General features: G+C 39.1%; 1 protein-coding gene across 20 annotated transcripts in view; it reads left to right on the forward strand.

The window, feature by feature from the left end:
- LOC138749254 (RIMS-binding protein 2-like) overlaps positions 1 to 27,187 on the forward strand; it is a 227,447-nt gene that overhangs the window by 126,912 nt on the left and 73,348 nt on the right. For all 20 annotated transcript variants that reach the window (XR_011348508.1, XM_069910403.1, XM_069910409.1 and 17 more), the window contains 5 exons: positions 11,629 to 11,712; positions 14,660 to 14,749; positions 19,688 to 19,810; positions 20,829 to 20,933; positions 23,021 to 23,071. Coding sequence is in view for 19 of the 20 variants with exons in the window: in XM_069910403.1 (XP_069766504.1) it covers positions 11,629 to 11,712; positions 14,660 to 14,749; positions 19,688 to 19,810; positions 20,829 to 20,933; positions 23,021 to 23,071 (453 nt within the window). In the remaining variant the exon portion in view is untranslated. The remainder of the gene's footprint in view (positions 1 to 11,628; positions 11,713 to 14,659; positions 14,750 to 19,687; positions 19,811 to 20,828; positions 20,934 to 23,020; positions 23,072 to 27,187) is intronic.

The following is a 27,187-nucleotide window of genomic DNA, read 5'->3' on the forward strand; positions in this document are numbered from 1 at the left end:
TTCTCACCTACAATCTGTCCCAATTTCAAATGACCTGCATTTTCTAATACATCTCTGATATTTATTTGGGCAGTGATATCATCTGTACAGAGACAGGCATTTATTTCCAATGACTGCATTTTTAGCAGACTTTCCATAATGAAGGGTGTCTACATAAGCAGTCACACCATTCTCAACATCCACATCGGACAGTACACTGGTGGTGTAGCTTTTTACATACTGCACTGCTAGAAATAGTGCAATTGATCCAGCAGCTTGACGTTTACTTCTCTGGTACCATTCTGCCAGGACATAAAATCAGGAGCCTTTTGCAGTTCTGTTATATTAAATTGATGGGCTGTTGCCTTTGACAGTATTGAGCCATCTCTCTATCTGTTTTCAATGGGCTTGTGAACAACTTCAAGCTAAAAGAAACTAATTATAACAAAAATTGAAATCTGTGGTTCTCACTCCTAAAGTTCTAACCTCCTAAATTAGTTTGAGCATTAATGGAAGTCCTGGACGTTCTGGCATTTTAAGAGATATAAAGATGAACTAAGTTGTGTGTCCATGGCATCAGTTAAACAAAAAATGTCACCTCAATATCCAGAAAAAGGGGAGTCACGTGATGGAGTACTGGCCGGTAGGGGAACTCCAGCTCTCCAGAAAAGTTAAAAAAAGATAGAGAAAAAATAAAGGCACAAACATAAAAACCATAACAAAGTGAAAGTGTGGAGATAATGGCAGCGAAGAAAGAAAAACCAAAAACGGGAAGAAAATAAGAAGGAAGGACGTCGGAGGAGGAAGGTGAAGGCCTTACCAGTACAAGGAGGCCCGCTGTGGAGAGAGAAGCCCGCTCCCTGAGGTCAGTGGAAGCCCCGAACTCGGGACTACAAAAATGGCTCACGGAGCCAAACAAAAGTGCGCAAGCGCGCATGCGCAAGACAAAAATAACACTGACAGGAGGGAGGACCAGCTGTGGAGTAAATCTCCATAGCTGAAACAGACAACTACAACACAACACCCTCAACAGGAAAACATAGAAAATAACAAGAACAAGAAGGAAGAGAATAAAAATAAGAAATCAAAGAAACAACAGATGTCCAACCCAGAAGAAGAAGACCAACACCAAGACACTTTTAATAAAAATAAGAAGACCAAAAATACCCAACAAAATAAAACAAACAACCCAACAAGAAAACCAGAAGAGACAGAGGTAAAGGACACAGATCCTGGAGTGGACTCAGAAGAAGAGGAGGAAGAACACAGAGAAATGGAAGATGAAGGATATTTTTTTTAAAGAATATATGGAAACAGTAAAAGAATGGCAGTCACAAGAATTCAGTGAAATGAAAAGAAGAATAAAAAGTACAGAAGAAAAAGTGAATAGATTAGAGATGATCATGACAGATATAGGAAAAAGAGTAGACAAGGTGGAAGAATGAGAAACTGCCATAGAAATGGAAGTAGATGACTTAAAAAAGAAATTAGAAGAATCTGATAAAAAAGTTAAAGAGACACAGGAGCTGTTAGCTCAGAAGATAGATAAAATGGAAAATTATAATAGAAGAAACAATATAAGGAAGATGAAGAAGGCAAAAATATGAAAGAATTTATAAAAGAATGGATCCCCAGGGTCCTAGATAGACCAAAATTACAGGAAGAAATGGAAATAGAAAGGGCACACAGAACATTAGCCCCTAAACCACAACCACAACAAAAACCAAGATCCATTCTAGTAAAATTCCTAAGATATACAACAAGAGAAAATATATTGGAGAAGGCAATGAAAAAAATAAGAGAAGACAAAAAACCACTGTCAAAAAATTTTTTTCTATCCAGATATAAGTTTGAACTCCTTCCTCTTCTTCAGGAGTTCAATGCAGCAAAAACAACCCTTTGGAAAAAAAGTTATAAATTTATGTTAAAATACCCAGCGGTACTTAAAATAGTTATTCCGGGGCAGCAAAGCGAACTATTCTCGGATCCGGAAGAAGCACGAAAATTTGCAGAACAACTACAAAACAGACAGAGAGATGAAGAGATGTAACAAGAACAAAAATGACACCAAACTATATGTATGTGTGTATGTATCTATATATATATATGTGTGTGTGTGTGTGTGTGTGTGTGTGTATGTGTATATATATATATATATAAAATAGAGTATAGGTAAGAACTAAGAAGGGGAAGAAAGGAAGTAAGGAGGGAATTAAGAGAGTGACCTTTGTTATATATGAAGATTAAAATCTTTTCTGGGGGGGGCTGGGTGGGGAAGAATAACAGTCACTGCGAAATCAGTTGACGCTTGCAAGCGGATTCGCAAATCCAAATGGAGAGGGGAGATGTGGTTGCCCGACAAGGGACAAAGGGCAACTCAGAAAGGGGAGGGACTATTGGGGTTAAAGGAATTTTAGATATGAGAATAGTGGAAATATTTTATGTTTTAGAAATGTTGTCTTATAATGTGTTCAAAAAAAGAAAGCAGAAATGGATAAGAAGGGAAGGTGATGAGGAAACGGAAAGGAAAGATAAACAAAGTATGAAATGACTATTCATTGAACTATATGACTTTAAATATTAATGGAATACATAACCAAATCAAAAGGAAGAAACTGTTAAATTTACTGAAAGAAGAAAAAATTGATATAGCATTCATACAAGAAATACATCTAACTGAAGTGGAACACAAGAAATTAAAGAGAGATTGGATAGGACATGTAACAGCAGCATCATATAATTCAAAAGCCAGAGGAGTAGCTATATTAATCAATAAAAATGTACCAATCAAAATAGAAGAGGAAATAATAGATCCAGCAGGGAGATATGTAATGATAAAATGTCAGATATATTCAGAATTTTGGAATTTACTCAGTGTATATTCACCTAATGAAGAAGATCAAAAATTTATGCAAGATATCTTTTTGAAGATAGCAGATACGCAAGGGAAAATACTAATAGAAGGGGATTTTAACCTTAATTTGGACTCAAACATGGATAAAACTGGAAAAAAAAACTAACAGAAAGAACAAAGTAACCAAATTTATAATTAAATCGATGCAAGAAATGCAACTTTTGGATATATGGAGGAAACAACACCCAAAGGAAAAGGAATATTCATATTATTCGGGTAGACATAAAACATACTCAAGGATAGTCAAGGATCCTGTTATCAGCCCACATTCAAGGGAGAGTTAGGAAAACGGAATATAAAGCTAGACTATTATCGGACCACTCACCCCTGTTATTGGCAATAAAGCTAGAGGACATCCCACAAAGAATGTACAGATGGAGATTAAACTCCATGCTACTTAAAAGACAGGATTTTAGAGAATTAATTGAACGACAAATTAAAATGTACTTTGAAATAAATACGGAATCAGTGAAAGATAAGTTTATACTATGGGACACAATGAAAGCGTTCATCAGAGGGCAAATAATAAGTTATGTAACTAAGATGAAGAAGGACTACAATTGGGAAACAGCACAGTTGGAAAGAGAAATAACAAATATAGAAAAAGAATTAGCAATAAAGGAAGATACAACTAAAAGAAGAGAATTGGCAGATAAAAAAATAAAATATGAAACACTACAAACATATAAGGTGGAAAAGAACATAATGAAGACAAAACAGAAATATTATGAGCTAGGAGAAAAAATGCACAAAATTCTAGTGTGGCAGCTTAAGACAGAACAAACTAAAAGAATGGTATTGGCATTAAAGAAAAAGGACAAACAAATTACATATAATCCAACGGAGATCAATGAAAACTTCAGGGAATTCTACGAGCAACTATATAAAACTGAAAACGAAGGGAAAGAAGACAAAATATATGAATTTCTAACTAAAATTGAACTACCGAAATTACAAACAGAGGAGCAAAATAAATTAATAAAACCATTTGAAATAGAAGAATTAGAGGAGATATTAAAAAAAACTACCGAACAATAAAACACCAGGAGAGGATGGATTCCCAATAGAATTCTATAAAACATTTAAAGACTTATTAATTCCTCCCCTCCTGGAAGTAATCAACCAGATTGATAAAACACAAAACATACCAGATTCATGCAAAACAGCAATAATTACAGTAATACCAAAGACAGGGAAAGATCCACTTGCACCAGTGTCATATAGACCAATATCTCTACATAACACAGATTATAAGATAATAGCTAAACTATTAGCAAACAGATTGGCCGACTATGTACCAAAAATAGTAAATCTAGACCAAACTGGATTTATTAAAAAAAGACAAACAACAGACAATATCTGTAAATTTATTAACTTAATTCATGCAGTAGAAGGAAATACAACTCCAACAGTAGCGGTTGCTTTAGACGCAGAAAAGGCCTTTGACAGAGTAGAATGGAATTATTTATTCAAAGTACTACAAAAATTCAGGCTACCAGAGAAATATATTAATTGGATTAAAGCATTATATAAGGGGCCATTGGCGAAAGTGACAGTAAATGGATATATATTAAAAAAATTTAACTTAAGCAGATCAACAAGGCAGGAATGTCCACTATCTCCCTCACTGTTCGCGTTAGCTATAGAACCACTAGCAGAACTGATAAAAACAGAAAATAAAATAAGAGGGATAAAAATAAAAGAGAAGGAATATAAAATCAGTCTATTTGCAGATGATGTTATAATATACTTAACAGAACCAGAAATATCAATAAAAGAATTACATAGGAAATTGAAGGAATATGGAGAAGTATCGGGGCACAAGATCAACGCAAATAAAAGTGAAGCAATGCCAATGAATAATGCGGATTTCACAAAGTTTAAGAAAGAATCGCCATTTAGATGGCAATGCGATACCTAGGTATACAACTAAATAAAAACCTCGGACATCTATATAAACTCAATTACCATCCATTAATGAAAAAATTACAAGACGACTTAGAGCATTGGAAAGAGTTACCACTAACACTGATAGGAAGGATAAGCTGTATTAAAATGAATATTTTCCCAAGGATACAATACCTATTTCAGTCATTACCAATACACCTAACAGAGAAATTCTTCAAGGAGTTAAAGAAAATAATAAGGAAATTCTTATGGAAAGGGGGGAAACCGAGGATAGCACTAGATAAATTAACAGAATGGTACAAACAAGGAGGCTTACAACTACCAAACTTTAAGAATTATTATAGAGCCACACAATTAAGATACCTATCAGATTTTTATCAAACAAGGGAAAAACCAGATTGGACCAGATTAGAACTAGATAAAATAGGGGAGAAGATACCTGAACATATACTATATAAATGGGATGAAAAATTGGTGCAATGTAGGAATTCACCGGTATTGCATCATCTGCTCAACATTTGGAAGAAGATTAATGTAGAAAGGAATAAGACAAATTACCAACTACCAAAACTAATATTGACACAAAATCAACTAATCCCTTTCACAATAGATAACCTTTCCTTTAGAGAATGGGAGAGAAAAGGGATCAAAAGAATAGAAAATTGTTTTTTGGGAAATAAATTACTATCCTTTGAACAAATGAAGGATAAATATAATATAACTCACGATACAATGTTTGCATACCACCAACTGAAAATCTACTTGAAGGACAAATTGGGAAACAGTCTGAGGTTACCAGAAGGAAGCAATTTTGAAAATGTGATTACAGACACAATGATAATTTAAAAATTTGTAACAAACATGTACATCAAACTGCAAGAAAAGGAGAACGAGGAAATAAACGGTAAACCTAAACAAAAATAGGAACAAGATCTAAACATAAAGATAAAGAATGAAACATGGGAGAACCTATGCTCCGGAACTATGAGAAATACAATAAACACGAGGTTACGCATGATACAATATAACTGGATACACAGGCTATACATCACACCTCCAAAGTTAAATAAATGGAACCCAATAGTATCAGACAGATGTTTACACTGTAAAAAGGAAACGAAAACAACAATTCATGTAATTTGGACATGTGAGAAAGTGGAAAAATTTTGGGAAGATCTAAACCAGATATTAAATAAAATCACAAAAAGCAATATAACCAAAAAACCCAGAGATCTTCCTCCTAAGTAATATAAGAAACAAAGAATTTGGACTCGATTTGGATGGAGCACAAAAAAGATTTGTTATGATAGCCCTAGCTGTAGCAAAAAATGTATTATGTCAACCTGGAAATTAGAAGACAACTTGAGAATACAACAATGGTACATAGAAATGAGTAAATGTATTCCATTAGAAAAATTAACATATAATTTAAGAAATAACATTACAATATTCGAACAAATATGGGAGCCATACATGAAACACAATAGAGAAATCCTACCATGGACTTCCACCACCTAAAATGACAGAAGGAGAAGATAACGAAAAGAACTGACTCAGTAAAATTTCTTGTTTATTTTTATTAAGTGACAACATTGTTTAACGAGTTTAATGTATCTTATAGATTGAACTTCAAATAAATGGGGAAGGGGGTGAGGGAGGGGGAAAAAGGGGGAAAAAAACGACACTGTATATATTTAAGAAGAAAAATGTCTGTATTTATCTTGGTCAATATGGTTTATAGTGTGAAAAATAAAAAATTAAAAAAAAATATCCAGAAAAGGCCAGCCACGGGAATGCAAATGTGTTCATCCTATCAAAATGGCTGTTCTGAAAGGAATTCAAATTATCCTTTTTCCACAGTCCCGTTCCTTTTTAAAATCTGGCAAGTTGTTTCATTATTGATTTTGCACTTCATTGTATTAATTCCCATAGCAGAGCATCCATTTGATTTGCAGGTGGCCTTATTCTGTTGATCTTAGTAATATCTTGTGACACTATGAACTGGAATCCCAGTGTAAAGAATTGACATTGCAGAGAATTGATGGTTGAAGTATAAATCTAGTTTTCTGAGAGCAGCAGATGAGTGATTTCTTGTTATCCCAATTTCAAAAGTTTTACATATATATATATATATATATATATATATAGTGGGGTGGCCACATCCCAAGTTAAATAGAATTTGGTTTTGAAATAACCACTACAAACCTATTTATTCATCATCCCCAACTGGGAATAGTATACTAAGTTTGAACAGGTAAAAGATGCAGTCAAAATATGTTACACAGTTGGCGTAGCAGTTAGCGCATCGCCTGTAAAGCACCAGCAATTGGGGACCGGTATATGAATCCCATTCTGCCATCCAAGGAGTTTGTACATCCTCCCATGTCTGTGTGGGTTTTCCCTGGGGTTTCAGGTTTCCTCTCACCATTCGAAATGTACCGGGGTTGTAGGTTAATGGGTGTAAATTGGGTGGCATGGACTCGTGGGCCAAAATGGCCTGTAACTGTGCTGTATGTCTAAATTTTTTAAAATTAAATTTAAAAATAAATTCACTTCTTTGAATGTGGAAAAATATTACAAATCTATTTTTCAGTTGCTTTGAATGCTGTAATCCATCTGAAAGCTGCATATTTGACTTGTAGAAAATGTGCTATTTGAACTGTTTCTGGAACTCTTTCTTCAGATCCTAATGTTGTTGTTCATTTTATAACTCATTTATGTAACTGCAACTTTGAGATAATCCAGGGTAGTCAGATTCAGAATATTTTCATTGACTCTTTTCTAATAGTTGGATTTCATCCAAAACCTGAAATAAGAGACTCAAAACCAAATTTATTTCCACTTGAAAATAGAATCTTTGACATGGTCCAGGATTCATATTTCTGAGAGGATTAAATTTACTTTGAATATTATTGTCAGTATCCAGAGTTTATATCCACTTTTGGAAATGGTGGTAGAATCGTTATGGCTTTGAAATTGGAATAAGTTGATAAACTGAGTTTAAAGTTTATCTCCTGAGTTATCCTCTCCTGAGTTGAAACCAGTACTGAACAAAATCAAGAGTCAATATCAAGCTTGAAAAGCATACTAAAACATAGAAAATAGGTGTAGGAGGAGGCCATTTGGCCCTTCAAGCCTACAACACCATTCATTATGATCATGGCTGATCAATACCCAGTTCCTGCTTTCTCCCCATACCCCCTAATCCCCTTGGCCACAAGGGCCAAATCTAACCTACACTTAAATATTGACAGGGAACCAGCCTCAACTACTTCCTGTGGCAAAGAATTCCACACATTTACCACTCTCTGAGAGATGAAATTTTTCCTCATCTCAGTCCTAAAAAACTTCCCCCTTATCCTTAAACTATGGCCTCTGGTTCTCTTTTTCCCAGCATTGGAAACAACCTTCCTGTGTCTAGTCTGTCTAAACCCTTAAGAATTTTATGTTTCAATAAGATCCCCCCCTCAATCTTCTAAATTCCAGAGAATACAAGCCTAGTCTATCTAACCTTTCTTCATATGCAAGTCCTTCTCTGCACCCCCTCCAGACAAGGATATCCTTCCTCAGATAAGGCGACCAAAACTGCACGCAGTACTCCAGGTGTGGTCTCACCAAGGCCCGGTACAGCTGCAGCAGGATCTCCCTACTCCTGGACTCAAATCCTCTCACTATGAATGCCAACATACCATTCACTCTCCTCACTGCCTGCTGCACCTACAGACCCACTTTCAATGACTGATGCACAGCAACACCCAAGTCTCGCTGCATCTCCCTTTTTCCTAAACAGATACCATTTAAATAATAATCCTCTTTCCTGTTCTTACCTCTAAAGTGGATAACCTTGCATTTATCCACATTATACTGCATCTGCCACGTCCTGGCCCACTTGCATAACTTGTCCAAATCACCCTGCACTCTCCTAGCATCCTCCACACAGCTAACTTTGCCACCTAACTTTGTATCGTCTGCAAATTTTGAGATACTGCTATCTATTTGCACATAAAGTTGGGAGTTTGCAAGCAGGAAGGCACAGTGATTTAGACAGGACAAATCACAAATGGATCAGAGCTCCAAATAAACCTTTAAACTCAAATTAGTTTGGCGTGCTGATTTAAATATGCTCTTTGGCTTATTCTTAGTTGGCTTTGATTTACAGAGAAATCCATCGTATGCATATTCCGAATCACAGCATCTCAAATATGCCATCGCACTCTGTTCAGATGTATTCCACTGATTGAGCACATTTGGTATATCTAAGCAGTGGAGTCACTAGGTTGGTGTCACCCAGTGCGGTAACTCATGGTGTCACTTCACCCTCCACGCCCCCCCCCCCGACTTCCCCTGGACATCCTCTCATATCGAATTCTTGTAATGTGTTTATTTTTACTAACGTTATTCATAAATTGTAATTCAGGGTTCAGATTTATTGTCAGATTACATATATGACATCACACCCAACCCTGAGATTCCTTTTTCCGGCGGGTGCAGCAGAATTACCATTTATTGGTAGTGCAAAAAATAAACTGCACACAGCTTGAACATGTCAACAATAAAAAGAACTGTAAACTGATGATGAATGTAAACAAACTGACTGTGCAATACAGGGAGAGCAAAGAAAATCAATAGGGCACAAGTAAGAGCCCTTACATGAGTCCCTGATTGAGTTTGTCCTGGAGGAGTCTGATGGTGGAGGGGTAGGAGCTGTTCCTGAACCTGGTGGTGCGAGTCTTGTGGCACCTCTACCTCTATCCTGATGGCAGCAGTGAGAACAGAGGGTATGCTGAGTGATGTGGGTCATACCAAACCTCTGCAAACTCCTGAGGAAATAGAGGCACTGATGTGCTTTCTTCACGATACCATTGGTGTGTTGGGTCCAGGAAAGATCCTCTGAGATAGCGACTCCCAAGAACCTAAGTTTGGTCACCCTCTGATACCCCCAATGATCATTGGATTGTACACCTCTGGGTTTCCTTTCCTGGTCAACAATCAGCTCCTTAGTTTTGGTGACATTGAGTGCAAGGTTGTTATTAGTGTACCATTCAGTCAAGTTTTCATTCTCCATCCTGTACTTTGACTCATCTTGTATCTCACTGAAAGTAAAGGCAATAGTACTGAGAAAAACAACTAGCAAAATTAAAATTACACCTTTAAATGACAATATCATATGCACAGCATCAACGAAAACATTAGCGCGTGCTTGTAGCGTATGTAGACGAAACCACGTGATTGGAAGCATAATTATAATTGGGTTATAATGACAGCTCTGTCCGGAGTGCATTAGAAAGTTCAAAGAATAAATTAGCATCGAGTTTCAGCCTTGTAGGTATATTGATATATGTAAGCTGGGTTTATGAAAAAAATTTTCATTATAATTTCAGGAATATTTTTATAAAAAATAATAAATTTCTGCTGAAACACTGCACAAAAATTTTATAGACTATCATTTTGGTGTCACCCCCTCCGATGGTGTCACCCAGCCCCGCTAGTGGTGCCAATGTATCTAAGATTAAGGAACTACCAGATTTATGCAGCTGTATGGCTGGTGTTCGATGAACTCATTGACACATTTATAACTTTAGTAAGCATCTTGTTCCTGTATAGCTAGAATCAACTTCAAATGTTACCCAAATTTTACCTGAAATGGCTTGAATCTTGAGTACAGCCCTGCACGAGATCCACAGTAACATTTACCTTTTGCAGCTCTGCACCCCCCTAATCCCTTGACTTCTCACTGCTGCAGCCATCCTGCAAAAGTGGTGTTTCCTCAAACAGCAACTAGTGCATCCCATTGCACACCATCCGAATGGTTTTTGCTGTCCAAGACTTCTTCATGTGTTTCTAAATGTCTCTGATGACATGGGTATTGTTAATTAAGACTATTAAAAAAAATTAAAACTCAAAATATGGGACATACGGTAAATATAAAGAGAAATAAAGAAATAAGATCTTCAACCTTACCTTACTGTTCAAGTCAGGAAACATTAGCTGTGAATGGCATAAACCTGAGGGGTTCATGTGTATGTCTCTTCTAAATTCAGAACAATCTGAGACTACCACTGAATGCTTTCAGTCTTACTACTCTCCGATGCACAGCAAATATACCGACTTGCATTAAACATGGAACCAGTGGTTCTCATACAAACAAAATAAATAAATACTTAAATAGAGTTCTTCCCATTAACATGAAAATGAATTTAGAATTAGGTTGAAAAGATCCTCAGTGCATCAACAGGATCAACATTCTCAGTGCTACTAAATGAACTAATAGACATCAGAGCAGAATTAGGCCATTCACCCCATCAACTTTTCTTTGCCATTTGTATCCTGGCTGATTTATTTTTCCTCTCAACTGCATTCTCATTCCTTCTCCATATAACCTACGTCACTCCTACCAACCAAGAACCTTTCAACTGCCTCTTCAAATATACCCAGTGACTTGGCCTCCACAGTCATCTGCAGCAGCGAATTCCACATATTTAGCATCCTCTGGCTGAAGAGATTTCTCCTCAAAGGACATCCTTTTATTTTGAGGTTTTTCTCCCTGATCCTTGACTCTCTTATCACTGAGAACTTCTCCACGTGCACTCTTTCAGTGTTAGACAGATTTGGCTGGTCATTTATCCCCAGTGCTCATGTAGAAGTTCCCGGTTCCTAAACAATGATCCACGTAGATAGAGGGTGATATTTATCTTCATCAGTAAGCTGATTACTTCCTCCATATTCGTAGCTTGATTTTCAAAGAGACAAATTCCTGATCACATCTGTAATTTTGACTGGTTATGATTGTAAAATAGCGCTAACAGGATCTTCTTGATTTTCCACAGGCGACAGAGTTATGTAAAAAACGGAAAGAATGTGAGAGCCATGAACAAGAAATAAAGAAACGCCAACGGATATGTCAGGACCTGGTATGTGGGCTCCCAATTACTTGAATGTGTACATGTGAAAGAGCATGAGGATGGATTGGATTCTTCGGCCTTTCACTGAGCATTGTGATGGTTCTGCAATGTTTATATAAAATGTAAAAGATGAACCTCATGAGCATGTACATGTACCATGTATAATTTAGTCAGTTTATATTCATCATATACCCTGTATATAGTCCAGAGAAGTGTTTGAAATGCATATATGTACAAGGAATATGTTGATTGTAATAGGAATTTTTGAGTAAGATTTATTTTAACATTAACATAATGTTGAAGTTTGCTTTTGTTAAAGTTTTGCTTGCAGTACTTTATAATTACATTTTAACAATTTTGTGTTATTTTTGGAGTTAGTATGTGCATGCAATAGATATCTCTGAAGTTTCAGTGTTGAAATTATGATGAATGGCTGATGACCTGAAGCAAAAGAGTTTCCTCTTTTACAGATCTTGCTTGGCTTGCTGAATGCTTCCCTTTTTTTTTATTTACAGCATCTGCCGGGGGTTTTTATTTTCAATTTAAGTTGTGCTGACTGGACAAAGATGAGCAAACTAGTTGTCAGAAATGAACTATTGTTGAGTTCCATTACATTCATCAAAAAAAATCATTTTCCGTTCATAGTTGCTGTGCTGTGATTTGCCCTATAAAACAGCACTAAATCTCCTTTTGCCTCGAACCTGAGAATTAGACAAAAGGCTAATGACTAAATCCGCACCCATTTGAAATTCAGAGACGTTAATGGACAATGCTGAGGCTGAAGGTTTACTCCATGGAGACATTGAAATTATTATTATTTCTACCTGTAAGTGAAAATTTCGTTAGTCTGAAACTGAACAGACCTTCAACCAGCCAAGAGCCTAACCTATTTCAACAGCTTGAAATTAAATAATGTGATTGAAATTGGGCCATCAAAAATTGTGAGGTCTAATGTTATGATTAGATATGCCCCTTTCTGATATTTCATAATGGTACTCCAACATATACATATGGGGTTTGTCACTGAATTATTTTCTAAACTTGGGTCTTGTACTATAATTACCTAATGCAGATTATCATAGAAGTTAATCAGAAAATACTAAAATATTTACAGAATCTTTTGTCAAAATGTACACGGTTAATATTTCTGGTCAGTGATCTTTCATCAGATGAGATTTCTGACATTTTAATTTTATACCTGAAGTTTTTTTGTATTCCTTTGAAGTGCAGTTTGTTGCGGTTCTGAGTTGTGTTACGTTGGTTCAGAGGTGGGTAAAGATGATCTTTATGTACCAAACAGTGGAATCCCAATTTAATGCAACCTGATTTAATGTGAATATGGATATAACGCGGAGTCACTGGACTCGGGCATCCGGCTAACGCAGGGACCCGGGACCTCAGGCTACTGCTGGGAGTCGGGACCTCAGGCTGCCTCAGGGAGCGGGGACTTTGGGTTGCCACAGGGAGCGGTGACATCGGGCTGCCGCATGGAGCAGGAACCTTGGGCTGCAGCCGGGAGCAGCGACTTCAGGTTGCCACAGGGAGTGGGGACTGGGCTGCCACAGGGAGCGGTGACCTTGGGATGCTGCATGGAGTGGGGACTTCAGGCTGCAGGGACGGTCGGTTTACTTAAAAATTGTGTTTTAATTTAGCATAACCCTGGTTTTTTTCACAATGTGATTTTTTTTGGACTTAAGCCATGTGTTATAATGGAGTTCCACTGTACATTATCTGTATGTACGTTGTGCTCTGAAATTCTCACTGTTAAAAGGATAGTGGATAAAACATTTGAAGGAAAATTACCATATATTTCAGCATACAGTTGACTCCCTTTTTTTGAGACTCTTTCTTAGGTTTCACAACTCGACTTATACACCAAAATATACGATAATTAGGAAAAGAACGTAATGGAATACCTGTAGTAAAGAGATTACGCACACACATACTGGGCTGAATTGCCTCTTTGTTTATTCACTTATGTATTCACCTTGACATTTGTAGCTGTTCCCTGACTTTGAAATTAATGGAAACTATTCCTTGGTTATTTCTGGCTTGGGGCAGGTTGTTCTTGTTGGACCAGTGGTTCAACAGGCTATTTTATTGAAGGAGTTCAATTTCAAGGACATTTAGATAAGCAAATACAATATAATGCACTTGAGATGTTATCTGTTTGCACACACATCTGCAGAGCTGCATAAATTGCTCCCTTTGTGCTGATGAAAGCAACGATGAGTCCAAGTTTGTGTCATTACACTGATAATACCAGCAGTTTTCGAAGCAGGATGAGAAGGGTGGTATGTTCCCTTCAGCCTGGCTTAAGAAAGTTTTAATAATATAAATAAATTACGATCTGAAGAAGCAGAACTTGGAGACCAGAGGCAACACCAACCCTTGCAGTGATATCCTCTGGATTAAATAGAGCTCCCACTCAAGTTAATGATCATAAGGGCCTATTATAAACTTTCTTCACAATCAGGTTTGGATTTTTCCCTCTAAATGGCCATGTTGCCCATTCTATCATTTTGAGCAGGTTATCTCTCCAGACACACGGTCCTCATCTTGAACAATATTAAAGGAACCATTGATACCTTGTTCTTTGTGTTGCTAAATATAGTAACAGACAATGTAATCATGAAACCAAGTTCCAGCAGGCATTAATGTATTTCTGTAAGTAAAGGTTTCTTTCTCAATCATCCCTGCTGCTATTACTTAAACTGGAGGTGTGACGTCAGGTACATCACACAACTACCTGCTTCAAAGATTATCTCTCTCATTCTTTTCCCAACAAATTGTGTCCTCCAATTTCAATAAAAACATTAATAGAATTAAAAAGCAGGAAATGCCTAATACTAACTGGAGTCTGTGAGGGTCAGTGGAGGGAAGCACACTGAAAGTTTATAGCAATCTGACATCGTGTGCTTTGTACTGATTAGGAAATTTGTGCATGTACTTTCAGGAGAATGAGCTGAAGCAAGTCTGGAGTGAGAATGCACGCTTAACCGAAGAGACCATTCGACTCAGCCAAGAGGCACAGGAGACTGATAAGGTGACTTTGTCTCTGCTCAGTGCATTGAATCTGCTCTTCTGTCAGTAAATCCCAGTGGGTAGATATGCACTTTACAGGGGCTGTCTTATACTGTATATGCATTCTCTTATGATGAGAATGAGTTTATTGTTATATACATGAATACAATGTACATATGCACCAATGCTATAGCCAAACACTATCTTTTCTTTGGCTTGGCTTCGCGGACGAAGATTTATGAAGGGGGTAAACGTCCACGTCAGCTGCAGGCTCGTTTGTGGCTGACAAGTCCGATGCGGGACAGGCAGACACGGTTGCAGCGGCTGCAGGGGAAAATTGGTTGGTTGGGGTTGGGTGTTGGGTTTTTCCTCCTTTGCCTTTTGTCAGTGAGGTGGGCTCTGCGGTCTTCTTCAAAGGAGGTTGCTGCCCGCCAAACTGTGAGGCGCCAAGATGCACGGTTTGAGGCGATATCAGCCCACTGGCAGTGGTCAATGTGGCAGGTACCAAGAGATTTCTTGGAACTACTGACATGGTCTTTGCCCTCAGACAGCTCCAAGAAAAGTGCAGAGAACAAAACAAAGGACTCTACATCACCTTTGTTGACCTCACCAAAGCCTTCGACACCATGAGCAGGAAAGGGCTTTGGCAAATACTAGAGCGCCTCGGATGCCCCCCAAAGTTCCTCAACATGATTATCCAACTGCACGAAAACCAACAAGGTCGGGTCAGATACAGCAATGAGCTCTCTGAACCCTTCTCCATTAACAATGGCGTGAAGCAAGGCTGTGTTCTCGCACCAACCCTCTTTTCAATCTTCTTCAGCATGATGCTGAACCAAGCCATGAAAGACCTCAACAATGAAGACGCTGTTTACATCCGGTACCGCACGGATGGCAGTCTCTTCAATCTGAGGCGCCTGCAAGCTCACACCAAGACACAAGAGAAACTTGTCCGTGAATTACTCTTTGCAGATGATGCCGCTTTAGTTGCCCATTCAGATCCAAACACTATGCCATATTATATGTTCCATCATCAGCCATTTCTTTGTTCGGGAAAGAATTGGTTTCATGTATCTGCTGATCACATACCTGTCCTCCCCTCATCTTTTTTTAATATATATTACTTACAAATTTTCAAGTCAAACAGTGAAAAAGACAAAATAAGTTTCTGAAAAAATAGAAATATGCATCCATTAATAGCTATTTCATGTCTAACCATACTTAACTGTACCTCCCCTCCCCTCCCCTGAGAAAAGAAAGAAAAATAGAAAAAGAATAGAGAGCAAGAAAACATAGTTCCAGACTAAACTAAGTTATGCATCATCCACCTTCCAGGCCTTAAATTATCTAGGTTTTCTAGATCTGGTGGGGGTGGGGAGGTGGGGTAGGTCCTCCCCTCATCTTATTCTGACTGCCCCTTTCACCTTATTCTGTCTTACCTTTATTCCATTTGGTTGTGACCTCTCCTCAGTGTTGTATGCTGTCTAATCCTTAGCCCATTGAATCTATTATGTTTTTTACATACAACTAAAAAATTATTTTCTGTTGCCAATTGTCACACTTAACCTTCCGGAGTGGCCGTTCACACAGGAATGACCAAAATTCCAGATTTCACCGCGAGTTTAGTCTAAATACCTGAGGTGCGGTATTTATGTAGGCTGGACGTGGGACACTACTGTGTCAATGTCAGTTGTGATGTGTAACCTACGTGAGATGTGCAGGGTCACTGCCTCGACGTTGTCAATAACATGAATCATCTGCATCTGAAATATCCAGCAGACAGAAGAGCAAAATGGCTCTTGATCCCCAGATGCTTTTAATGCTAGCGGCATGTATGTTTAGCACTACACAAACACATCTGTACTGCTAGTAGTTTAATGTCTGCAGGCTTCACATTTAAAAATCCCATGCTGAATGTCGCATGCTTTATATGTCATCAGTAATGTCCTATCCATTAGCTCATTGCTGCCAATTGACTGCAGGCATTCCATAATAATTTCTAGGGGTCCAGGAAGTAAAATATCAGAATGGCAACGAGTCCCTTATTTCCATTCCAATCCTTTTACACAGGCTGCTTTCTGAAATTTTGGGAATAATTTTCTGGAATGCAGTGGCTGTGTAAAAAAAAAACATATATGTCACTTCTTTTTATACCATTGTTCTCTCACCCTAGCACATACTGCAGTCTCCTCACCATATCCTGTGCTGTCCTCTCCTAACCTCACTACATGCTGCTCCTCATCCTTTCTCTTAGTGCCACTCCATATGCTGACTCCTCCTGCCACATTCCATCACTCTCATCCAAGAGGATTGCCCTCTAATGCTGGCCTGAAAAGTTGCCCTTCCTTCATCCCATCATGTATTCTTGTCTACTCACTTCACCACATCCTCCATTGTATATTGTCCATTCTTCACCTAGTTTTTTCTGTTCTCTCCCCATTCCATTGTTTTGCCATCTCACTCCATTGTTGTCTTTCTCTCATTCTATGATATCCCACCTCCATCACTCTAGGGCAGGGATAGCCAACCTTTTTATTTTTAATTTAGACATATAGCACAGTAACAGGCCATTTTGGCCCACGAGTCTCATGATGACCAATTAACCTACATCCCCGGTACGTACTCATGGACTGAAATGGCCTGTTACCATGCTGTATGTCTAAATTAAAAGGTTGGCCATACCTGCTCCAGGGAATCTCATCTCCGTCACTCAGGTTATCCTACCTCCATCACCCCAGGATATCAGATCTGTCTCACCCCAGGATATCTTGCCTCCTTCACCAGAGATATTCCATCTGCCCCACCCCAGAATATCCCACTTCCCCTCACCCCATCATTTCCTATTATTCTCTCGCCTAAATGTAGGCTGTCTTTTCCACCCTTCATTCTACTGTTACATCTTACATAATATGTCCACACTCAATTCATTCTCTACAGTATGACCACCATTTTGTTCTTCTGTTCATTGTTTCCTCTCATGTTTTCATAGAATACTTTCATAAAGTTGTATTGTTTTCACTTCTGCCAGATATCTTCCATCCTGTCCTTAAGAGAGTGGCGGCTAGAGATTATGGTTCCCAGGGAGTCGTTCATTTTCATTATTTAATGACATTTTCAGTATTTCTTCTATGAGTGCAATTCCTTAAAAAAAATACAAACTTGAGCTGAAACTTGCTGATTTTATTCAACTTTCCCTTGGTGACTGTGAGAAACTATCTTCATGCTTCCATCCCACTGTGATAACCAAGAGGACGTGACTTTCCCAAATTATCATGAACTTTTATGTCATTTGTGTATTTATTCCGTTAAGATCTGTGCAGCCAACAATGAAAAAAAGAACAACGTGGAAGGGAGGGGTGGACCATGTTCCGATCATCTAGAGCACACATGTCAAACTCTGGCCCGCGGGCCAAATTTGGCCCGCGATATAATTATATTTGGCCCGCAAGATCATTTCAAAAATGTATTAGAGGTGGCCCGCCCTGCAGCGAGAGCCGATGCTGTTTTTTGGTCATGTCACCCCCACCATCCTTCCCCTTCATTGCACATCCTTCCCCACCCCCTAACTATCCCCTCCCCCCTAAAACCACCCCCCTTAAAAGATGGCCAGAATAGTCTCAAAAAGGAATCCAGAATGGTAAAGTTCCACAAACCTTCTGCTGGGAATCCTAACAACACCCGGGCATCAGATCCACAGGACGCGGAGGGAGCAAGAGTGTTGCAGGTTGACCGTGCAAACTTTGAGAATGGGGAAAACAAAATTGTCACACGAGAAGTCTGTCGATGTCATCAGCCGGCAAGCCGGTTGGAAGGCTCCCCGCACAACCAGTCACTTCTCCCACCTGTCGAGCGGTGCGGCGGATGGGCGAGCGCCTGTGATTTCCTGTCAGCGCGACGGGCATGGCAGGCTGCACACGGCCCCCGCTGTTCCGCAAAGGCTGATCGGCAGTGCGCTGGGCCTGAGTGGGTGGGTAAGTCCCATGATGACCAATTAACCTACATCCCCGGTACGTACTCATGGACTGAAATGGCCTGTTACCATGCTGTATGTTCTTTTTTTCATTGTTGGCTGCACAGATCTTAACGGAATAAATACACAAATGACATAAAAGTTCATGATAATTTGGGAAAGTCACGTCCTCTTGGGTGGGCAGAGGGTGTAGGTGAGGAGTAATGGGCAGGGGAAGTTATGGTGGTGCGAGGGGCAGTTAGAGGGAGGGATGAGTAGAAGGAGGGGTGGATAAGGAAGAGGTAAAAGGGGAGGGGCAGGGCGAGTAGGGGAGGGGTGATTAGAGGGTGAGAGACGGGTAGAGGGAGGAACAGGTTGAGGGGAGAGGCAGTAGAGGGGCGTGTATAGGATGGGGTGGGTAGAGGCAGAGCGAATGGAGTGAGGGGTGAGTAGAGGTTGGGAAAAGGACTGGTCAGGTAGAGGAATGGTGGGTCGAGGGTGAATGGAGCCCTAGAGCCTGAGGACTGAGCAGGAAATGCTGAGTCCTGATGCAGGCCAAAATGGACACAGCCTGTGAATGCTGACTACATCTCCACAGGGACCAAATATGTTTCCCTCAGGTCAAGCAAAGGGTGAACTTGAGCTACCTACTCCTGACCTGTAACATTATCCTTCTAAAGTTATATCCTAAAGTTTAACATTACATATGTTGAAAGAAGAGAAAACATGCAGATGTTGTTGAAAATTTTCAATAAATATTTAGTTCGGCCCTCGACTTAGTCCAAGTTTTTAATTTTAGCCCTCCGTGAATTTGAGTTTGACACCCCTGATTTAGAATATCAGATAAACTTAAGTCTGTCCTGCTGCAAGAAAGCACCAGAACCAAGTCAAGCAGAGGACCAATTTAAAATGATCCACACATTCACTATTTGGAAATACAGTTGTGAAATATAATACCATGTGCTCCTCTTGCCCTTTCTGAACAAGCTGAAATGCTTACATTTGTTGCAGACTAAAGCCCAGAACAATGACCTGAGAGGGAGACTCTCAGCAGTTACAGCAGAACGAGATTCAGTTCTGAAGGAGAATCAGCGACTCCAAGCCAAGCTGGAGAATCTAGAGCAAGTCCTGAAGGTGAAATCTCTGATAGAAGAGCATATCTTTGTAATGAGGCATTGAAATTAGGGTACATGTCCTGTGGGAGATCACAGGTGTCAGGTAACATCTAGGATACTTTGTTTACTTCAACATCCGAATTTAGGGATGACTGAGCTCTTTATCATTTCCTTTCCTGCAAAAAGAAACAGAGCTCTGTTCAGAACATTTAATGAACTATTAGTGAGTGGATGAGAAACTAGCTAGGCTTGGGAGTATTTTAAATCCAGAGATGAAAGATCTATTGAATAGTGTGGGAAGGAATTTAGAATTTACTCCTGTATAATTAGTACAGTAAATTTCTGATTATCTGAAATGCTTGGGACCAGACCTATCACTGAAGGTGTATGTGACATAGGGAGTGGCTCGGGAGGGCGAGCATGGAGAGAGCATGGCTTGGGCGGGTGAGCGGGGAGAAAGCACAGTATACAATTCAAGTTTTGAGAATGCCATAATAAATTTATCACAAAGATGCAGTAACTCATGGCAAAATATAGTAATTTATAAATAAATAATCAGTCCTATCCTTTCCTTCAGTGTGTAACCTGTGGACAAATGTCTCCTTTGTAAAATTGATTTTCTGTCGTCCCACTTGAGCATGGTGGGTAAATTTTTTTCAACTTTTTTCAAATTGTGACATCACACCTGAAAATTTTTTTGGGTATTTGGAATTCAGGTTGATCAGTTGTTGGTTAATCAGAAATATACTGTATTGGTAAGGTTTCTTTATTGGAAAGATAGAGTATGAGATGAATGGGGCTATGTGATTCCAGCATAGAAAGTGATGTAAGTATTTCAATCAGGGTTCAATAAACGCTGAGAGGTTTTTAACCAAGTAGCATCATGCTTTCAAAAATCTTGGTGTTCAAGAGACTACAGAATCTCCTGGCCTAGACTTTCCCCCTTTTAGTGGGACGTTTAATTTCAGAGAGACATATCTGGTGTCAAGGAGCACTTCTATGTTGAGATGGGATATAATTAGCATTTCACTGTGCAGCACATGCGAGAGGTAGCAGAACGCAGGCACCAGCTGCAGTTGGAACATGAAGAAGCGCTGACCATTCTGCAAGCCAAGCAACATGAGGTTGAACGACTGCAACAGGTAGGAAAAGGGTGTTCATTTTGTTTTCTTTTCCTTTTATTAAGTCATACAGTATTTTTACTAGGATTTGTCTTAATTCATAGGCAGTTTGCCTAAAGCTGTTGTGAATTGACAATGAATATCATCACAGCTGACCCACTGCTGTCCTCAGCTGGTGTTCACACAAAATCTTTTTGTAGCAGTTACAGACAAGAAATTAGATAACCTGAACCATTTGTAGCTTATTTTCCTCTGCCTAGCCCAAACATGCAATGATGTGGCACTTGGGGCCTAAGAACAGATGTGAACATTTCAAGACAGTTAGCACCCACTTGAAGAAACATTGAAAATCTCGTTAACCATGACTCTTCTCTTGACATGAGTACTGTCAACTCCATATCATTGCAAATGTTTTGCAGTGTAACTACTGACAGACTGCAGGAAGTTTGTATTCCACAATTGATGTGTATCAAAATGGTCCAGGCACCTCCAGTCTATGACTCTCTGTGACCTCCAGTTAACAGGATAGCAAAAGACTAAAATGTTCAGAGGAGTTGATATTATCTGCTGTAATTGTTTTTTATCTCCTCAAAAAAATTGTAGTAGGTTTGTCAGGCATGATTTTCCATTAAGGAAACCTTGCTGACTTGGACCTATCTTATGATGCTGCTCTAGGAACTCCGTCACTTCATCTTTGACAATTGATTCCAACATCTTCTCAACCATTAGGTCTATAGTTTCCTTTCTGCTGCTTCCTTCCCTTCTTCAACAGCTGAATTATGTGGTCTGCTATTTTAAAAGAGAGTCTTTGACTGTTTTAAAATGACCTTAGTGCCTTAGTAATTAATTTATTGGAGGAGGTTTAAAGCTACCAAATACATGCACTCAACTGGGATTACATTGTGTAGCTGCACATCAGACTTGATGGGCAAAGTAAGCTGTTGTGAGGTGTAATGTAGAACATGCAATGAACCTGTACTGTACTTGAAATTATAATATTCTTCTTACAAGTTATAGGAAGGCAAGACTGCACACCCTTGACCTGAGCATCAAGTTGTAGAGAGTCACAACAGGCAAAAAATTCCCTCCTTTCCCCTCCCCACCACTTTTATATTTAGGCACCTGTCTGTTTTTGCTTATACCTGTCAAAGCGGTCAGGCCTGAAATGTTGGTTTCCCTTTACGTCTTGTGGATGCTGCGGGACCTGCTGAGTTTCGCCAGCACATTTGTGTGTTGCGCTCAGCCCCAGCATCTGCACAAAGAGATGGCAGGTGAAATACAATGCTGGGAAGTGTTCTGTCATACACTTTGGTACAAGAAATAGATGGGAAGATTATTATTAATTGGGAGAACATTCACATTTTGAAATTCAGAAGTGCAAAGGGAGTCCTCATGCAGGATAACCTAAAGGTTAACCTCCAGATTGAGACGGCAGTGAAATGCAATGTTGGCATTCATTTCTAGACAAATATCATACAAAAGCAGGAATGTAATGAGACTCTATAGGGCGCTGATGAAACCTCATTTGGAGTACTGGGTACAGTTTTGGGCACCTTATTTGAAAAAGGATGTGCTAACATTGGAGTGGGTTCAGAGAAGATTTACTAGAATGATATCAGTAATGAAAAGGTTAGCATTTGAGGAATGTTTATCGGCTCTTGGACTGTACTCGTTGGAGTACAGATGGATGGGGGGGGGGGGACCTCATAGAGACATTTTGAATGCTGAAAGACCTGGACGAAGTAGATGGTAGGGAAATATAGGACAAGAAGCCACAATTTCAGGATAAAGGGTGTCAATTTAAAACAGGAACGCATAGAAATTTCTTTAGCCAGTGGATCATGAGTCTGCAGAACTTGTTGCAAAAGGCAACAGTGGAAGTGCAGTTATTGGGTATGTTTAAGTCAGAAATTGATAGGTATTTGATTAGTCAGTGTATCAAGGGTTATGGAGAGAAGACTGGGGAGTGGGTAGAGCAGACCCGACAGACCAATTGGTCTACTTCTGCTCTTATTATATCCTGTGATTTTGTGAACGCCACAGTCCAATTTCTCTCATTATAACTAGCAGTGCACAGTTATGTTAATCTTGCTTTTTTTTAAATTAAGGCTCAGTTCGAAGCAAAGAAGGAACATGAAGGCGTGGTGCAATTACTGGAGGTAAATGACCAGCTATTTATGTTTTTCTTTCATTAATGTTAGTCTGAGCATAATTTCAAACCTGCCACTTGCATGTTAAACCTACACTTGGGAACTCGACTATCCCCCAGTGCTTAGGCGGTTTGTCATTGCACTTTGTCATTGCACTTAGGATTATTGGAGCCCAATGGCTCTACCAGTGATGCCACATAATGATCTTGCTGTTTGTAGGACTATCTCTTCTGACTGTAGGCCAGAGAATGTTGGATTGGTTTTAAAGTGGGCCACAGATTTGAGACATTTACTGTCTCTGCAGGGGGGCTATAGAGACACCAACCTGGCTCATTCTTAATACTGGTTTATTCTCTGTAGATGGTGTTTGTCTTCTGGTGGTCTTTGTTCTTTAAACAAGCCACATCCTACCAATTGTGCCTTCCTAGGAACACATCAATATCAAAGCATCTCAGTTCCTGAGCTATGATAGCAGAATAGCATTTGGGCCTCTCTTTGAGGGTCCTAATGTTCCACATCCCAAACCTGTTGTGGAGCAAGTAGCCAGTGCAAGTTTTCTTTTAATATGGGTGGTTGTTGCACACCAGCTATGCAACAGTCAACTCTGGAAGCCTTGGAAAGGCCATGTAGGGCTTCTACTCAGATTTCTTGTCAGAGTACATACATGACATCGAGATTGTTTTTCCTGCGAGCAAGACAGAATTATCATTTATTGGTAGTCCAAAAAAATGTACACATTGTGCACATGTAAATAAATAAATAAATTTAAACAAATGGGGGGAAAAATCAAGGTCCAAAAATAAGAGCTCAGAAATGAGTCCCTGAATGAGTTTATCATTGAGTCTAACAGTGGAGGGGTAGGAGCTGTTCCTGAACCTCTCTATCTCTGATCCCCCCCAGTGGTCATTGGATTGTAAACCTCTGGTTTTCCCTTCCTGAAGTCAACAATCCCTCATCTGAAACCCAGAAGATGACAAACTGATCTTTGTGGAAAAATTCAACAACTGGATTGGAGAACATGGAATCCTTTTGGAATCCTAGCTCAAATGGGGTCCTTCTTCCACCAACTGCTTGGAAACAATCTTGTCAAAATTAACACTGTTTCACCAGAGAAACAACTGCAAGACTGTATGACACAGAGAGAACATACAAACTCCTGAGAGACAGCGCCAGGTTTGAACCCTGGCACTGTAACAGCATTGTGCTAACTTCTGAGCTAACTGTACTGTCCACATCTTGACATTGTCCGATTTGAGCCAATCTGCACCAGTCATGTATTGCCAGTGACTCATTTGGTATGACTTCTTTCCCAATTTATGAAAGTGGTAAAAATTTAATGTGGCTTCACCCAGTACAGAATGAAAGTAAGCTTTATGAAGTAATAATTGACGGTGACTAAGTGGAAATCGCCTTAGAAGTTAGTTAATGTCTATAAATATATGTCAATTTACTCAACAAATTTTTCAACCCCAGAATGTAAGGCATACAGATTTGATTGCAACTTCAACACTAAATAATGTCAGTAAAAAGAAAGGAAATACAGTGTTACAGACTCTGGCAGTCATTTTTCTCATTTACTTTGGCTACAGGCGTGATGCCAGAGGATTGGACTGATATGATATTATTGCTTAAAAAGGTCTATGAAGACCAGTTAAATGTAGGCCAGCTCACCATACATCTGTGGACAAATTGTCTACCAGAGGTATATGATCCAGTGATCACTGAGGGAATCAGAGGTGGAAAGGGTGAGCAAAGTTTTTGCGAGTCATTACCTCTGATGATGTTTATGAACCCAACACTCTAAAGGCATTATGAAGAAAGCATGTCCGTGCCTCGACTTCCTCAGGAGTTTGTGGTATGACACCAGAAACCCTGGCAAATTTCCACAGATGTGTTGTTGTGCTGACCAGCTACATCACGGTCTGGTATGGGGACACCAATAATCCTGAGAGTAAAGCCCTCCCAAAGGTAGTGGACACACAGCCAGGAGATCACAGGCAAAATCCTCTCTATTATTTAGAACATTTACAGAGAATGCTGCTGTCGGAGAGCAACAGCAATCATCAGGGATCCACACCACCCAGCACAGCCTCTGTCCTTGCTGCTACCATCAGGAAAGAGGTCTAGGTGCCTCAAAACTCACACCATCAAGTTCAGGAACAGCTGCTACCCCCTCCACCATCAGACTCCTCAACAACAAACTCAATCAGGGACTTATTTAAGGACTCCTACTATGCACTATCTTTATTTTTAAAATCCTCTCTGTATTGCACCGTCAATTTGTTTACATTTGTTATCTGTTTACAGTTCTCTGTTTGTTTACATGTATATGCTTTTTTGCACTCCCAATAAGTGGTAATTCTGTCTTGCCTGCAGAAAGAAAATCTCAGTGTATATGATGCACTGTATGTACTCTGACAATAATCTGAAATGGTTGTAAATATTTCAGAGAGAAGATATAAATGGGCATTTACAGCTATTTTAATTAAGGACAATCAGTATGAATTTAAGGGAAGATTTTGCCTGATTAAATTGTTTGAATTTTTGAGGAGATGCCAGAATGTCAATAATTTTAGACCACAAGTACTGTTGTGTTGATATTGTGTTCCTGAACGGGTAACCAAGATTTTGGATCCAACATACTAAGACATCAATTTGAAACTTATCGAGGAAACTGAGAAATTTGTATTCCAATAACTGAACAAATCTGAGCGGTTCTTTTGCTGCTAAAGACAGAAATAATGGGATGTCCTAAACAAAAATCTGGTTCATTGAAAACATTCAGTGGTTGATTCTTCCCTGCCTCCAATAAACAATGCCTTTATTTTGTAACTACCCTATTTAAGGATGGTTGGAAAGTAAAAGCAGTGGCTGTGGCATCCATATCCTGTGAACAAATCTAAAGAAAATTGATATATTGATATATATGTATTTAACAAGTTAATTGAGAAAGTCCTAGGAATCCAGGGGAAGGTGGTAAGTTGGATTAAAGAGTGGCTTGGTGGCAAGCAATACAATAGTTGTCAAGAATGATAATTACTGGAAGGCTGATTGCAGTGGGATTCTGCAAGGATCTGTTCCAGGGCCCTTGTTTTATGGGGATAATGCTAAAGATGAAACTTAAATGTTGGAGAACCAATTAAGAAGTATGGTGAAAGTTCAAAAATTGGAAGTGTGAATGACAGAGAGAAAGGAAGTCACAGTCTAATAAATATCTATGTGAACTGAAAATAACACATGGGACTCAGTTCAGAGAACTGTGATGTATTGCATGAGGAGGAAAAGAAGATAAGATGATATGATAGAATACTAAAACATGGAGAGCAACGCAAGAATCATGAAGTGCATGTGGTCTAAAATTATTGACATTCTGGCATCTCCTCAAAAATTCAAACAATTTAATCAGGCACGATCTTCCCTTAAATTCATACTGATTTGTCCTTTATTAAAATAGCTCTAAATGCCCATTTATATCTTCTCTCTGAAATATTTACAACCATTTCAGATTTATTGTCAGAGTACATACAGTGCATCACATACACTGAGATTTTCTTTCTGCAGGCAAGATAGAATTACCACTTATTGGGAGTGCAAAAAAGCATATACATGTAAACAAACAGAGATCCCTGAAGATAGAAGGACATAGAGATAAAGCATTTAAGAAGACACATGGGGTAATAAGCAAACAATGAGATCCTGGATGAACTCAGCAGGTCAGACAGCATCAGTGGGCAGAAATGATCAGTCAATGTTTCAGGTCGGGTTCCCTGATTGAGACTAAATGACAAAAGGGATGATATTATGTATTTGAAAGGAATTGAAGGAGGCTCAAGCAGTGATGTGGTATTGGGCAGAAGCTGAGGGAGATGGAGTGACAGATAACAGGAGAGACCATTGGAAGGGGATAAAGTTAGAGAGAAAGCTAAGAACAGGAATAGTTTAAAAAACAGATGGAAGCAGCTGGCAGAGAAGGAACCTAACATAAGAAATATCCATATTTGTGCTGTTAGGTTTAATATGATGTGTTGTGCCTTGTTTATATTTGGCCTCACCCTGACAATAAATGAGACTAAGGATAGACATGTCAGAGTGGGACTGCTGCAGGGAATTGAAATAGTTGGCTAC

This window comes from Narcine bancroftii, chromosome 14 (assembly GCF_036971445.1).
Source record: "Narcine bancroftii isolate sNarBan1 chromosome 14, sNarBan1.hap1, whole genome shotgun sequence".
Lineage (NCBI taxonomy): Eukaryota > Metazoa > Chordata > Chondrichthyes > Torpediniformes > Narcinidae > Narcine > Narcine bancroftii.